Source organism: Phycodurus eques, chromosome 4 (genome assembly GCF_024500275.1).
Source record: "Phycodurus eques isolate BA_2022a chromosome 4, UOR_Pequ_1.1, whole genome shotgun sequence".
NCBI lineage: Eukaryota > Metazoa > Chordata > Actinopteri > Syngnathiformes > Syngnathidae > Phycodurus > Phycodurus eques.
The window spans coordinates 9,254,306-9,271,205 of NC_084528.1; the positions used below are offsets into that span (position 1 = coordinate 9,254,306).

General features: G+C 41.0%; 1 protein-coding gene across 1 annotated transcript; it reads right to left on the minus strand.

Moving 5' to 3' along the window:
• Positions 1 to 649: 649 nt before the first annotated feature.
• galr1a (galanin receptor 1a) lies at positions 650 to 8,328 on the minus strand. Its single transcript, XM_061675543.1, has 3 exons — positions 7,455 to 8,328; positions 7,300 to 7,365; positions 650 to 2,630 (listed from the first exon to the last, which is right to left on the minus strand). Exons 1-3 carry the CDS (start codon positions 8,094 to 8,096, stop codon positions 2,316 to 2,318), a joined length of 1,023 nt encoding a protein of 340 aa, XP_061531527.1. The 5' UTR covers positions 8,097 to 8,328; the 3' UTR covers positions 650 to 2,315.
• Positions 8,329 to 16,900: the final 8,572 nt, after the last annotated feature.

The following is a 16,900-nucleotide window of genomic DNA, read 5'->3' on the forward strand; positions in this document are numbered from 1 at the left end:
ATATTTTCTCTATTTAGATTTGACAGTATTTATAGAATAGGGGCATTATCACAAAAAGGTTACATGTACTTGAAATCTTCATCTCCTTCTAGATAGGAATATATTATACAATGACATACAATCAATTTTACAATCATGATTAATTAGGAACTAGAGCTACAAGGAAGGGTTCTGAGCAATTATCTGGAGCTTTACAAGTCCAAGAGCTTTGCTCAGTGAAGTCAAAATAATGTGAGACATTACACGAACATTGTTATCCGTGTCCTTAATATTTATAATAAACCCTATTTAACAAGCATTTACTGCATGAACAATGATGCCTTTTTAGAAGCAGTCTGAAAAAGAAAATATGAGCGCTCCAATTTTCTATACACATTTTATGTATGTAAATTACAGTAGATTATTTATCATCATAGCCACATACTCCCTCCTGAAACCTGACTGTAAGATCACCAGACTTTAGTGGGAAATAGCACATAAAGGTAAGCAATATATCACATTCCAGTGCTCTGTTGGCATGTACATGCTGCAGCAGCAAGTTACAAGAATTCTTCCGTCGCAGCCCACTCCATATATTTTTTTTCTCATAAAATAAACGGTAAAACATTTTGTTTTCATGAAATTAAAATAATTCTAATCAGACATCTAGTGTAGCAAGCAATTTTGCCAAATCTCAAATCTTTCAGAATACTGTATTATGGACTGTAGTAGCAGGAGGCTTCCATATGAAATCTTTGGTCCATAGCTGAATTTAACTGATGGATCCCTCAAGATTCTGACATTTTTGAAGCGGGTGTGGCACTGGTCTTTGTGGTGAATGTCATCTATTTATTTTCTATCCCACTTGTCTTGACTAGTCGCCAGTCAATCGCATGGCACATAGACACAAACAACCATTCACACTCACAACTATGTTACAATTAAGTGCAGGAGTCACCAACATGGTGCCTGGGGGCACCTGGTCTCCCCCTAGGACCACATGATTTGCCCACATGCCTGCTCTAAAAATAGCTCACCAGCGATGGATCATTGTGATTTCCTAGGAACGTTGTGATCATTTCTAAAATGAAAATATTTGCACTGATTTCTAGAAATCAAGTTTTGCCCTGTGGGCAATTTAGTCTTCAATTAGCCTACTATGCATGTTTTTGGGATGTGGGAGGAAACCAGAGTACCTCGGGAAAACCCACGCAGGCATGGGGAGTACATGCAAACGCCACACAGGCCGGATTTGAACCCACGTCTTCAGAACTGTGAGGCAGATGTGCTGACCAGTTGTCCACCATGCCACCTCGATGAATATCCATCCAAGGGTATCCCAGCTATCTTCGGGCGAGAGGCGGGGTACACCCTGAACCGGCCGCCAGCCAATCGCAGGGCAGATATAAGCAAACAACCATTCGCGCACACATTCACACCTACGGACAATTTAGAGTCTTCAATCAACCTACCATGCATGTTTTTGGGAAGTGGGAGGAAACCGGAGTGCCCAGAGAAAACCCACGCAGGCACAGGGAGAACATGCACTTCAAAAAGGTTGGTGACCCCTGATTTAGACTTCAATTAACCTGGAATATGGGAGGAAGGCAGAGTACCTGCAGAAAACTGACACAAACACGGGGAGAACATGCAAAGTCCATGAGGACTTGAGCTGAGATTCAATCCCCAAACCTCATAACGGTGAGACAGATGTCCTAACCACACATTCACCGTGCTGCCTTTGTGAGTTTACCATTAAATGGTACATGAAAAATAAATACATTTGGAGGGAAAAAAGCATATTCTTCACTGGAAATTTTTTTCACCTGATCTAAAGCTACGGTAATCGAGCATGCTTTTCATTTTCACTTAGTAAAGTGAAGACGCAAGCCCCACAAACAAGCAGCAAGTGATGGTGGCTCCACTGAAGACCTGTTAAAGCATCTCAATGAAGAAAATTCATTGTCCCAATGCTTCTGGACCGAACTGTAGTTGTGACATCAACTCAGGAGTCTTCATGGTTAGATTAAGCAATATTACCCAGCACAGTTTTTCATAGAGGAAGAACATTTCTTTACTAAACTAAACTAATATTATTTTGATTTGTTGGGGTCCATTCTTCAATGTAAGATTTCACAAAAAGAGAAAGTTTAGACAAGAACATATTAGATTTGAAAACATTGTGCAAATAATTTAAACCTTACAGCGGTTATGTGGAAAAGCCCTGGCAACAGCCACGTAATATCTACAATTTTGGGCTTTCACTGTCTTTAAATTCAGTTTTAGTTTTAAAGTTGCCATAAATTAGTCATACACCTCTATGCAAACCTTGAATATCAAACATTGGTGCAGTTGGTTGGTGTGTCTGCCTTACTGCGGACCTCCTTGATCTCGTTGAAGGGCACATCTTCGGTGCCAATCTGGCATTTGAACACTTGTTTATAAGCCTTCCTGAAGTTTTCTGACAGGAAGGCATAGATAACTGGGTTGACAGATGAGTTGCTGTACGCCAGGCAGTGGGCAGCAATCCGGAGGAAAAAGGAAGCCTGGTTCAGTGGGAAGGTCCCGAACTCTACCCAAAGGTGAACCACGTGATGAGGGAGCCATGACAGACAGAACACCACCACCACAACCAGCACTGTCTGAGCTGTCTGAGAGCCACCACATGAGGAGGAAAGAACACAGAATGCTGTTAGTGCAAAGTGCCCTCCAGGTCAAAGGTGAGGTGGGGCAAATTCACTGGATAAATTGAGGGCATCGTTTACTGTTCGTCTCTTACCGTTCCATCAAAATTGTGTATTGCTTGTTTCATTACAAGAAACACTTTTGCGCCAGAGGATGGGATGGAATGGCAGAGTCAGCAGAAAATGTTTATCAAAGTTTATAAAAGTCATCTCAGGCTTATTAAAATTCAAAGTGAATGTCAAAGGTGTACAAGAGAAGAAGAGAAAGGTTACATGAGTTCTCTCACAATCTGCATCCAATTACCATTTATCAGAAAAGGTTTGACTAAAGTTAAGGATTCACATAATTCAAAGGTTCTCAATTTAAACCTGGCAGAATGAACCCTGAATAATGTCAATAAGAATAACCTGGCATCATACGGTGCGAATCAAGTCCATCAGACAAGCATACAGTATTTGTGGTCGCTCCATTTCAAAGCAAATGTCTCATGACAATTTACAAAGAAGAACTGAATGCTATTACTTGATGCAAGACTGTTAGTCATGCAGCTGGAACCTGTCAGCAATTTAAAATATATATGCATAATTACATGCATTCTCATCTGAAGCAGCCACTAGACTTATTCCAGAACTAATCAGTCTCCATTGTGGCAAACAAAGCACATTTAATACAGCCTGAAAAAAAATGTGGCACATTCCCTACAATTTTGTTGGAAAGAGCCTATAAATGGCTGCCAAATCACACCCAAAAGGGATTTAAAATGAAATAACAATTTACACTATGTCTTTGGTACTAAACAACACACACAATGTGGAAAAGGTATTGGGACATTGATTATATCGTTAAGAATGATCTCCAAAAACATCTTTCCAGATTGCTTACAAGACAGTAAGTCAATATTTTCCTAAGGTTCCTTTCCAGTCTTGATACACAAACACAGCAGCCATGGAGAGGTTCCCACCGTTTTGAGAAGTTTCAAACAGTACTTTGTTTAGGTAGCCTCCATAATATGTTCACAGCCTCACTTCAAACCCTTGAGAGTCATTGCTAACAGATGTAAAAACTACAGGCCGATTCAACTTTGTTTCAGATCTCACCTCATCCCACCTTTCAATGTCTCTCGGTTCAATGATCTCTTAAATATTTCAAGCTATTAATATAAAGATACAGGCTCTACATTAAAACATGTTCCCTCTCACTCCTGGGTCCCATGTATTTCGTCAATTCTTTAATGGATATCACAGAACAAAAATATAAACGCTGCCATTTTCCATGAACTGAAATCAAAGATTTTTTTGTACCCAAAAGGCCTTTTTCTCTCAAAAATTATTCACAGTATGTCTAAATCTATGTTACCGAGTTCTTCTCCTTTGCCGAGATAATCCATCCACCTCACAGGTGAGGCATATCAAGATGCCGATTAGAAATAGAAAGCCACTCTAAAATGCGCAGTTTTGAGGAAGTGTGCAATTGGCATGCTGACTGCAAGACTGTCCACCAGAGCTGTTGCCCGTGAATGTTCATTTCTCATTCAAAAGCCATCTCCAAAGGTTTTTCAGAGAATTGGGCAGTATATCAACCCAGCCTCACATCCACAGACCACGTGTAACCACAGCAGCCCAATACCTCCACATCCACTGCTACAACAATCAGTTTGCGTTACCAAATCATTTCTGCACAAACTGTCAGAAATCATCTCAGGAAACTCATCTGCTTGCTGTTCGTCCCCATCGGGAAATCGAGTTCGTCTTGACTTGTGTGGGCAACTGCTCTAAATCGATGGCGTCTGGCACTTTGCAGAGGTGTTCCCTTCACTAATGAATTGTGTTTTTCACTGTACAGAGAAGATAGCAGAGAGCACGTGACCCCCCTGCACCCCCACAATACAGTAAAATTGCAGATTTTAGAGTGGCCTTTTACTGTGGGCAGCCTAAGGCACACCTGTGCAATAATCATGCTGTCTCATCAGCATCCTGATATGCCACACCTGTGAGGAGGATGGATCATCTCAGTAAAGGAGAAGTGCTCACTAACAAAGATTTAGACAGATTTGTGAACCATATGAGTTGAATAAGCCTTTTCTGTACACAAAAAAATATTGGATTTGCGAGTTCAGGTCATGAAAAATGCCAGCAAATATAAGTCTTATGTTGAAAGGTATTTTTAGGGGGGGGGGGGTTAAAATGCTCCATATAAACACCTAAAACGGAATAAACAGGCCGAATCCGAATGGAATTTGATTCGGTTTCACAGGGGGTGGAATGTTCCTTTTGCCAAACCGATCACAAAGTAAATTTTCGTCACGTAAACTGCCATTCGGAATAGAGCCGAGAAGTGCTCTGTCTGCGCGTGCTCCGTCTCGATGTAAACTAAGTCATCAATATTTCGGCTCCTGACAGAGCTCGTATGCGACGGAGATCTTGTTTTAAACTACTTATAAGTTGTTTTTAATCAAGTGTTTTTTCAATAAATGTAAAAAAAAAAAAAAAAAAAATCCCAACTACTGTGCTGAATAGTAGTGTTGTAGTCTCTGAAGCATTCACTGCCTCAGTTCTGCTGACAGAATACTGAAAAACTTGGACACACATTAAATTTGATAATACTTCTTAACAATCTGTGACAAGTAAAATGAGCCTGTACCCATTCACCGGTGACTTTAGTAAATCTTTGCCACCAACACTCTGGGATGTTTAAAACTGTTTATCTGAAAGTTTCCATAACTAGAATAGTTTAAAATAATTGTCACATTCCAAGGAAGATTTTCTTTTTTGCTCAATTTGACTTTTGAGAGCACTGGATATTCCACTGTGAGCGTCTTTGTATCATACGTGAGTTTGCTAAACAAACAGTATTTCGCAACAACAGTGGGAGTTACCTCGTTCCATCCTGCTGTTACTACTAAGGTCAACAGATGCATATTTAAACCAGATATCTGAGTGAAATCATGAGAGCATGCAAATGTAATTAACATGGCAAAATTAAATGATCCTATTTGTAGTATTAAAGTGTTGCATGTGTAACAGTGCCAGTTGCTAGTCAACGTCACACCCCAACACCTTAAGAGCCACACTCGCCGGTCGGTTGAAAGCCTCGACTTTTGGCCCATCGATATTAGACTAGTGCACTCAACTCTCAAGCAGTGGCAATGTGTGGTCAAACTGATAGCCCCTTGCATTAATCAGTACACAAGAAATAGCTCTAATCTAAAAAAAAAAAAAAAAGGGTTGGTGATACCAAGGAGACGAGCTCATTTATGTAGATGTATATGGGTCATTTATACTGTATTTAATTTGATCAATAATGGTGAAGACATACCCCACTGAATTTCATTTCGAAAATCAAATACATTTTCCTGATGAGTTTTGAAATTTGTTGTCAGTTGTTTTCATTCATCCATCCATCCATTTTCTGAGCCGCTTCTCCTCACTATGGTCATGGGCGTGACCATAGTGAGGAGAAGCGGCTTATCATCGGGCTTACCAGCTATCATAGGGCAGGAGGCGGGGTACACCCTGAACTGGTTGCCAGCCAATCGCAGGGCACATACAAACAAACAACCATTCGCACTCACAGTCACACCTACGGGCAATTTAGAGTTGTCAATTAACCTACCACGCATGTTTTTTGGTCCTCAGAACTGTGAGGCTGACGCTCTAACCAGTCGTCCACTGTGACGCCCTGTTTTCATTCAGAAGGTAATAATTGTTTCTAAGAAAAAAATGTTTTAAAGTCATATTTTCCACACTTTTATTGCCAAAATGTCTTTACCGTTACGTGTACCAGATGAAATATGATTTGCAACATGCTTTTTGAAGACGCTCATAAAATTTTTGTGATATACCTGTATAGGATATTTCGCCTATTGCTTAATATGCCTTTGCCATGAAAACCATCTGGGTGTCTGAAGTGTTCCTTATTTTGGTTGGTTCTTTCACAAATGGTCATTCTTTGCCACTCAAGCTGTCTTTACTGTGAATGCCACTGGCAGAAGCCTCATTATGTTGTTGCAATACACCAGAGGGATATGTGATGTAAAGTACTAGGATGTGGCAGCCACTTTGCATTCACACATTAGCAGACAACAAAATGGTTGGTGTTATTTCTGAGATATGTATAAATTTGTGAAAGGGTCAGAACAATAGCAGGTCTTTACCATTATTTTGAATGTATATAGACACGAGTGTAATGAGTTTAATGAGTAGTTAGGATCATTTATGCACTTGTATCTGCAGAGTTTAAAGGGCAGTACATGTAAATTGTGCAGCTCACACGGTTACGAGGAAGCTGTTAATGTCTTTGCCGTTTTGCAAGAAGTGTATTTCAGTGGTTCGCCATCATTTGTTCCGTCTGTGAGTTCTATCAACAAAATGTAAGGAAAATGTAAGTCGTTATCATTGTTTATGATTTTCCCCACACAAGATTTAAAACATTTTGTTCAGATTACATTTGCATTGGTCTGCCAATTTTCATTTGATGGCAGGATACATCATACCTTGTATCAGTGTGCAATAATATTATTATACATATCGTGTATACAATATGTACAGTTCAATTTAGTGCTTGTCAGTGCAATGTGGATCATCACGCAGCCCATCTCATAGGGAACTCTAAATAGTTATCACTCATAACACATACCTTTTTCTTTGATGCCTCAGACTTTCTGGACATATTTCTCAGCTTTTTGTGCAAATGTTTTAAAACCTGCAAGCAACGAACGACACATAAGTCAGATGCGTTGAATTGTTCAGGAAGCATCATAAGCAGCAAATGGCCAATGTGGATTCGCTTACCTTTGCATAGCAAAAAGAGATGAGCAGCAGTGGCAAAACGTAGCCAAAAACAAAGGTGCACACCACATAGACTTTTTTCTGGTTTTGTTCTGGCCACACTTCCCAGCAAAATGTGAGATTTTCTCCCCCGTGAAAGATGTTCTGGTAATACATGATGGGCGCTGCCATGGCCAGAGAGAGAATCCAAATGACCAACACGCCGATCAAGGCATGTTTGGCCACCCTGATGGCGGAGGACTTTCTGGAGTGTACGATGGCCACGTACCTGTCCACGGACATGGCCGAGAGGGTGAAGATGCTGACCAGCATGGACACCGTGAAGAAATAGTGGATAAATTTACAAATGAATGCGCCCAGGACCCAGGTGTGCATCATGTAGATGGTAGACTGGAAGGGGATGCAAAAGAGCAGATAGGACAGGTCCGCGATGCTCAGGTTGAGGATGAAGATGTTTGTGGTGCTGCGTGGTTTTCCTGGCTTGCTCCGTGCCAGCACGGTGATCACCATGGAGTTGCCCAGCACACCCAGTACGAAGATCAGGCAAAACGCCACCAGGGTGATGAAATTATCCGCGCCGATCCCGAATAAAAGTTGCTCTTGCTCTGTTCGGTTGAGGTCCCACGGCGACTCCGTGAGATTCATGGCTTCCTCGTCAACTTGGAAGCTCGCCAGACCAATTGATTTGAGCTCTTTCTGCGCCTCGGCTTCGTCTTTTTCTCGGATAGATGTCAGCTTTGACCAGTGAACATTCTCGACAGAGGATGAGTTTGTCCAAATCCCGCGGTGTACTCCTTCAAGTGGCGTCACAGTGCGGATTCCATTGAAACATTCTACATATGCTTGGGAGCGAATCAGTCATGTGAATGTGAGTCTCCGAGTGCGCACCCGATGCGTCTGCGTAACGAACGCGCGCTGCAACCACTCGGAAAAAGGCTCCCCCCCCCCCCCCATTTTTTTTTCTTTTTTTTGTTGCTCCTGCACTTTTCCTCCCACACTCGCATTCAATCGGAGCAGTGGTGGTCCTCCCTTGAATGGCGCCCAAGTGCGAGCCCCCTCCGAGCACAAGCACATTCACACACCAATGAAAAGCAAACTGCAATGGACCTTATATTTACATAGATCTCCCATGACTAGCTTTAATATCGATAACCTCTCGGAGCAAAAATCTTTGAAGACCCCTTATAATGTCTCCACAAGGGGGTGAACCTACCCCGTATAAACGCCAATGACTTCCATGTCTGGATGCCAATAGAAAACAATTTCACCAAGAATTTTGGGGGTTCAAGATCTGCTGACATTTTAAAGCGGACTGAGCACTGGCATTGCTGGTGTACAGTACCTCACTACCCACCTATGTTGTATGGGGGGGTACCTCAGTCACAATATCCTGGAGGTCGTAGTCATTACGAGGGGTTGTAACACATGAAGGTATTATCTATCTATCTATCTATCTATCTATCTATCTATCTATCTATCTATCTATCTATCTATCTATCTATCTATCTATCTATCTACCTACCTACCTACCTACCTATTTACCAAGTACTTCTTATTATCACATGAATGAAGCTAAAGAATAGCAGGTCAGTGCTGGTCTCCACAGAAAATCCAGAGTCCGACCAGTCTGAGACAGAGACAAAACCAATTAAGACTTTTGGGAGTCCGAGACAAGACCAAGACCTGCAAAATGTGGCCTCGAGACCAAAACCCATCTCTAATAATAGGCAATTGTAATAACTTTTGGGGTAGAAATTTGCTCCCCGTGTTTGGGCTTCTTAAATAATGTTGAAGAAGTTGTTTTGGAGTGATGACACGTGATGGCTGTGTAACGTTTCCACTGCAGCCACTGGTTGCCATGACAGAAATGTGTTTTTCTCTTCTTCAATTGTCCCCCTTTGCACAGGATATGGGGATTTCATTGGACAGAATGAAACAGAAGCAGATCCTTTGTTTTCTACCAAAAGTAATTGTACAGTAGCTGAAAGGTGAAGGTGTAGTAATGTATTTTCTGCTTGGGTTAAACCTTGCTGCAGCTCTTTGTTCGCTGTGTCTCCCATCTCGTAAGGAGCAGGCAGTATGGAGAAAACGTCGCACAACAGACATCCATCAAGTGGAACATGATTACACTGAAATTCTAATTGGCCATCAAATTATTATTTAAAGGTCAGACATAAAACAAAATGCAAGGGAAATTTTCATTTGAATGAAAACTCCTTTTGTATAAAATGACAAAAAACATTTTTTTTTTAATGATTCTTAGCTCAATCGTATTTTTCTCCTATTAAATTAAATCTGTGTCGTAGTCAATTTGTGCAGCATGGACTGCCATTGCACTCAAAAGCTCCTGTTATTTTTAGTGTGTCTGTGTGCGTGCATGTGCATGTTTGTGTAATCAATTTCATGCCTAGCACTATAGTTTGCTCGAGTTCAAGATGGTACAGTTTTTGCTTCCATTGTCAGAAATAGTGGTAGAACGGAGCAAGATTACTTTGCTGTCCATTAACTGATGAAGAGACATCACTTCCTTGCAGCATCAGGAAAGAAATAAGAACACAAATGCATTTTTGCTCACACGCAGCCTGTTTTGTTCTTGTAATAAACAAGCAGCATGCCAGAAAGGAACAACATACAATGCTGGATGTCTTGCAGTGATTGTAAGTGTCACTTTCCATTTCTTTGATTAATCTATTTGCTTTTTACATTTTGTCACGCTGGTATGTTCATGTATTTTATGTGGCTGCCCCAACTATCACTATATTGACCACACACCCTGCTAAGGAAAGGGTTTAGGGTTTATCTAACCATCAATCTTTTTTCATTTAATAAGGGTTGGCTCACAGGAGCAACAGCCTTAGCAGAGAGGCCCATACTTCCCTGTCCTCGCCCACTTCATCCAGCTCTTCCAGCAGAATCTCAAGGTGTTCCTAGACCCTCGTCTCTCCAGTGTGTCCTGGGTCATCAGCAGCGCCTCCTCTCGTTGGGGCGTGCCCAAAACATCTAACGAGGGAAGCGGCCTACCCATATACCCTTGCCACGTTACCTGGCTCCTGGTTGATACGGAGGAGCCTGGGTTTTACTCTGAGCCCCTCCCCTAACTTTGTCGAATGTGGAGGAAATCAATTTTGGCCGCTTGTATCCATAATCTTGTTCTTTCGGTCACTATCCTCATCTCTTGAACCCCAGCGAAGATGGGAACGAAGACGGAAGGGTAAAGTTTCACCAAGCCAGACCTTTACAGAGTCTGCATCACTGCATCATTCCTCCATCACTCGAGAACAGGACTCCAAGATACTTTTTTTAACTTCTCCACTTGGGACACGAGCTGATCCTAGACATGGAAAAGGCAGACAACCCTTTTCTCGGGGGGTATGGTCTCAGATCTAGATATGCTGATTGTCATTCCAGCAGCTTCACACTTGGCTTCATACCACTCCAGTGAGAGTTGAAGATCAAGGCGGTGGCCTGATGTAGCCAACAGAACCAGACAGTACATGCTACATAATGCAAACAATATTAAGTTCACCAAACCGGATGCCCTCAATGTCCCTGCTGCACTCAGAAATTTGGGTGTAAATGAGAGGACAGTCCAGGAAGAGCAGTAATCACAACGACTGTCTTTAGCAATTAGAAACCGGCCCCAAAATAAAAAATCCCAGAGGCATGTGTCTAGATTTTAGAGTTTGCCTTAGATTTGGATCATATTATCTTCTTAGCAGATGGCAAGTCCGAAACTCTCACAGGAACTGCAGTACGTGCCGACTTTGGTAACTGAACGTCTCTTTTCAAAAAATGCTAGGAATCCAATGTGATTATTTGCACACAAAAAAATTATACTGGTATACCCATGCTCACGGGGTAGCTGGAGCTTATCCCAGCTGACTTTGGCTGAAAGACACAATACACCATGAACTGGTCACAATTATAGACAACCAGCCATTCACACTCACATTGACCTCATCACTGAGTTGGAAGTGAATACATTACACACATTTGGCACTGTCTGGTCAAGGGAGTGAACCACTACACCAGTCAGTGACACCTTAATAATTTTACAAGCATTAATTTTATCCTGGTCTCAAATAGTCCATCTGAATGTGCTCAACAGAAGTTAATAAAGTCTACAAATTGAATAAATAACAGCAATTATGTTTACATTTGGCTTTTATGTTGTTTTGAAAAAGAGCTATTCAGTGTTCTTGGCATCTTTATAAAATACTATCCATTCATCAATCCATTCCTGTATCCTTCCATTTATTTTGACACCATTTATCCTGTTCACGGTCACAGATAACAATCCTTTACCTATCCCATTTCCAAAATAATTTATAAATAATAAAATAATATATTAAAATAATACATTCATAGACAACCAGTTCAGGGTGTACCCCTCCTCCTGCCCGATGATAGCTGGGATAGGCTCCAGCACGCCCGCGATCCTAGTGAGGAGAAGCGGTTCAGAAAATGGATGGATGGATGTATTCTGTTTTCATTTATGTTTAACACAACGTCCCAACTTAATTGAAATTGGGGTTGTAAATGTTATCTACCAAAGGCCTTCAGAATCCCAAGTACTGACATAGCCACATTGGTTTAGAAGTGGCTGTGGCTTTACTCTTCCTTTGAGATGTTATCAACCTGATCCCCTTTCCATGTGATGAAACTGTGTAAGAGCAAACAAAAATGTGTTTAATACCCATAAGCCTCCCAGGTCATTAACAAAATGTGGACAGATAAGGTAACTGCTTGTAAAATGTCCCAAGATGACCTGTGCAGTTTCAGCAACCTTAAAAACATTTGCAGTGAATTTCCATTACCTTTCATTACCTTTCATTACATCCTTGTGGGTGTTGCAATGTGTCAACTTTATACAAAAACATGTTTTGAAGTGTATAATTTTGTTGGCATCGTCACAAAGTTCACAAAGGTAATAGTTGTATTTTATATTAATTATTAAGGTTTCTCCGAGCTTTGTACTATTTGTACTGCGGTGTATTATATCAAATGCTAACTGAGTGAAAAAAGATCCCATCAAGTGTTCTGTGTACAAAAACAAAACAAAAATAGTCATCTGGTTTTGGGTTTATCATTTTTGGGCCAAGGAGTCAGAAAATAACACAAAATGACACTTAAAAATAAAAGTTTTAATCTAATGAGAATAAAGTGGTATATGTATAGCACGTTTATAGTTTAATTCTCTGGAACAGGCACAAATGTTTACACAATTACGTCAATCACACAAAATCTTCAGGATGTACTGGGCCCAAAATTCAGCCTGGGCATTTAGATGGAGAGGCGCACAATCGAAGACCGATTTTTTTTTTTGTTGCTCCTGCCTTGCAACGAAGCCCCAAATACTGACCAATGAGCGGTACCTGTGATTTTAGCTCTCATCCTTTTTTCTCTATACACTGTATGCATAATACAATTGCCTGCCCAGTACGTCAGCCTTACACAGGGCATCTCTACCTATCTGGTTATTGTTGCTTCATGTTCCATTCTCTTCCTTCTCCCCAATAAGACCACCACATCCTCCTCCTTCTCCAAGACCATCATCATCTCCTCACTGCCACCATGGGGTCACCCAGTCCCTCAATAACCCCTCTGCTAGTCACCTTCAGCCCTGATACTGCTGCTGCTAATAATAATAATAACAATAATAATCATAACAAGTGGTATGTTCTTAATACACAAAGGCAATCCATGTCAGAAAATGCCATAAATCACACACGCACGCACGCACGCACACACGCTGCTGCTGGATCCTTCCTCCACTGAAAAGATCTGTCAACTTTTTGGTTCACGTCTGGTGTGGGGTTAGGGGGCGGCGGCGACCTGCTTAGGGCTTGTCTCCTGCTGAACAACAACTGTTGGGCACACCGTGCACGGCATAACAGCAAGGATCCGATGAAGTCACGAATCATAAATACATGCTGCAGCATGCATGCTATAATCTATACCGGTACTCGGGCCGTTGGCCGGGACACACGACTTGGCGTGCACGGCTTTGTTGACATAAGGCTACTTGTATTTGTTAAATAGCAGTACGTAGTTATGTTTTGTTAAAATATTGCTACGTGTATTGGAAATTATATAGGAATTATCGGTAACGGTACGCCAAATATTTGGTGGTACCGTGAGTTTAAGGTGATGGTTCGGTTCACATTGGAAACAGTAAGCGAACAAAGTGTAAAACAAAGCTGATCTTTTGTGTGACATCAATCCATCCATTTTCTCCACTTAGAGTAAGCTCACAGGTGAACTAGGGGCTATCTCAGAGCACTTTGGGTGAGAAGCAGGGTACACCCTGAACTGGTCGCCAGCCAATCGCAGGGCACATATAGACAAAAAACAAACAATCACATTCACACATACGGACAATTGACTATCCAATTAACCTAACATCCATGTGGATGGAACGAGGGAGAGGTACCTAAAGAAAACCCACGCAAGCACGGAGAGAGAATGCCACACACAGGAAAGCCAGAGCCCAAATTAGAACTCCAGACCTCAGAACCTTGAAGTGGATGTGCTACCACTTGGTCACCGTGCTGCCCAACATGCAACATCAGTAGCCTATATTCACGTCCAATAGAGTTCAAGTATTGTTGCTAGAGTTTGTGAAATGTTTCCATTTTGTGATGTAGAATGTTGTTAAGATATTCCAAAGGAATCAACTCCATTATTATCTTACACTAACCATTAACAGAAGGGCTCTTATTATTGATCCCTTGTAACAATACAGTATATTCCTCCTTGCAGCAAAAGAAATAATGTTATATAACATCTTTTCAGCAACCGTAAGTAAACGAGTACTTGGGAGACCCAAAATTAAACAAACTGGATTAATTTCTAAATCTATTCCAAAAATATTTTCTACTTCACTTAATGTCTGACCAAGATACCCTTATTATATGAAATGACCACAGGCAATGATTTAAGGTATCAGTTTCGGTTTTAAATTTAAGGCACAAGGGGGAAAAGGGGGAATTGGAAAAAAAATGCTTCCGATTAGGAGATATATGCACCCTATGTAATATTTTTACCTGGATTTTTGTCATTCGAGTACAAATGTTTTTTTGTTTTGTTTTGTTTTGTGCTTACCTCCAAATATCCTCCCTTGTGTTCTCATCAATATTTACTGATAGCTCCTTCTCCCAAAGACCTATTCCATTTGTGTTACCACAGTATAAACCACACAACATATCATATCTTGTCCTTTCCCTAATATGTTCTGTGCGAGAACCCTAATAATCTCCCCATCATATTAAATACATGCCCCCGCATCATCTTTTTTTTTTTTTTTTGTGGATAGTTTTGAACAGAAGTCTCGCAAAATGATAGCAAGCTTTAGCACGCCACATAAAATGACATGAACTGCCAGATCCAGCTCACGGACATTGAGTTTGACAGCATTGTTTATCTTTGTTGCCAACTGGTCAGCTACTCTCATATGCTTCCTTGAACAAATTGACAGAAAGTAGTCTAGTATTTTTGTTTGAAAAAAAAGAAGACAGCCAGAAACATGTATCACAGGAATGGCACTTTGTCGAGCGCAAACCTCCATCACTATAACAATCATAAACATTTCACTTTCACTTGTTTAATTTAAAATTCATGACATCAAAACCATATTGTTCAACTCATGCTTTTGCTCTAAAATGGCCTCCATTCTTCCTTGACCAATTCACAGCTCCACTACTAAATTTCATGGGAATGAGTCATGTACTTTAAATGACTAACTAACTAACCACCTAACTACTAACCAGCTCCTTTAATGTCTGATTTTCTTAGATAAAAGGAAATCCATTTGTCTTTTTATGTGCATGAGGACTTTCAATCAGGCTAATTACATCCTGACAAATACAGATGAGGGGAAAACAAGTGGATTTATTTCCAGTTAGTCATCAGGAAAAGCATCCAGTCATACATTTAAATATGAAAACAGTAGGAGGTTTTTTTTTCTTCTACCCATCTGTCCATCAATATAGTTGAAAATGTTTTGCTCCTAATGAGAATGACGATGATTTCCACTTGGTAATTTGACTGAATCCATCTTCCTGATCAGTAAGCGTAATATCTCCACAAAAAAACTGACACTGCTGATGACAAAAACAAAAACAAACTACTCTTTCACCCCAGTTGCTGATTGTGTGATGGCTAATCAATGACGTTTTAGGTCAATTACCTCGACTGAGGTCAAGCTATTTTCAAGGCAAAGAGTTCATGTATCTCTGTTGAAATCTGTCCAGGCTCTAATCTATCCATCCATCCATTTTCTGAGCCGCTTCTCCTCACTAGGGTCGCGGGCGTGCTGGAGCCTATCCCTGCTGTCATCGGGCAGGAGGTTGCCAGCCAATCGCAGGGCACATACATACAAACAACCATTCGCACCCACATTCACACCTACGGGCAGTCTCCAATGAACGCATGTTTTTGGGATGTGGGAGGAAACCGGAGTGCCCGGAGAAAACTCACGCAGGCATGGGGAGAACATTCAAACTCCACACAGGTGGGGCCGGGGATTGAACCCGGGTCCTCAGAACTGTGAGGCTGACGCTCTAACCAGTCGCCCACCGTGCAGCCCATTTTTATACTTGTTTTCTGTTAAGTTTGATGTGAATGTGACGATTAGCTTATTCTTAGTGTTGTCAGGAATGAGATGGCTCGAATGGACGCCGCCATTGAAAAATCTGAAAATGGCCTACTTAAGCATCACAGTTTCTATCTCAAATCATAAGAAACATATGGCCATTTTTCTAACAAAAAGTCAAGGTTTCGGTCACAAAGTGAATACATTAATTAGGCTCAGAGAAGTCTTTATTATTTAAAAGGGCAATATTTTAACCGTTAAGCCTTAAAAGACAGTGTGTGTAAGTGACTAAAGACAGCTGCCTCATTATCACCAGGTTAACTACTGTCTGTTTCGTGATACTGTGAGGAGCCTCAGCAGTAACACAGTCATAACAGCCTGTTGCAAATTCATTTATCTTAAATTAATGAGATCATTAAATTACATTTTTGGACACAATGTAATTGTACAAATGAGAGGGAAAAAAAGTTGTTGTTTTTTTTTTAGTAGGAAAAGCAGGGTTTGCCTGATAATGTAATTTTGGCCCGTGATTGAATTGTCAGGAAAAGATTTGGTTGGGGCCAAACTTAGTAGCCGACCCGTGTTCTATCGCATCAATTCTACCCATGAGACCCCTCTGATGCTGCAGAAGCTCTTTACAGATCATGCCTTGTGTTGGAAGGTGCGACTACAAAAATGTCAGGCATTGGATGTTAGAACAGCTGAGATTTATTTGGGGTTAATTAGACGCACTTGAAATGGCGGTAGTTGTGTGGTGACTCCAATTTAACATGAGTTTGAATGTGATTGCGCACATGTTAGCACACTTGTCTGACTGGGCCCCTGAGGTCAACCATAACTACAATATAGTCATTGA

What these genes read in the sequence shown, in the direction of transcription:
- galr1a (XM_061675543.1), bottom strand. Translation starts at nt 8,096, where the DNA reads ATGAATCTCACGGAGTCGCCGTGGGACCTCAACCGAACAGAGCAAGAG. An exon ending in TCTCTTTTTGCTATGCAAAG is followed by an intron (nt 7,366 to 7,454) that starts GTAAGCGAATCC and finishes CGTTGCTTGCAG; the next exon opens with GTTTTAAAACATTTGCACAA. An exon ending in CTGAGGCATCAAAGAAAAAG is followed by an intron (nt 2,631 to 7,299) that starts GTATGTGTTATG and finishes GGTGGCTCTCAG; the next exon opens with ACAGCTCAGACAGTGCTGGT.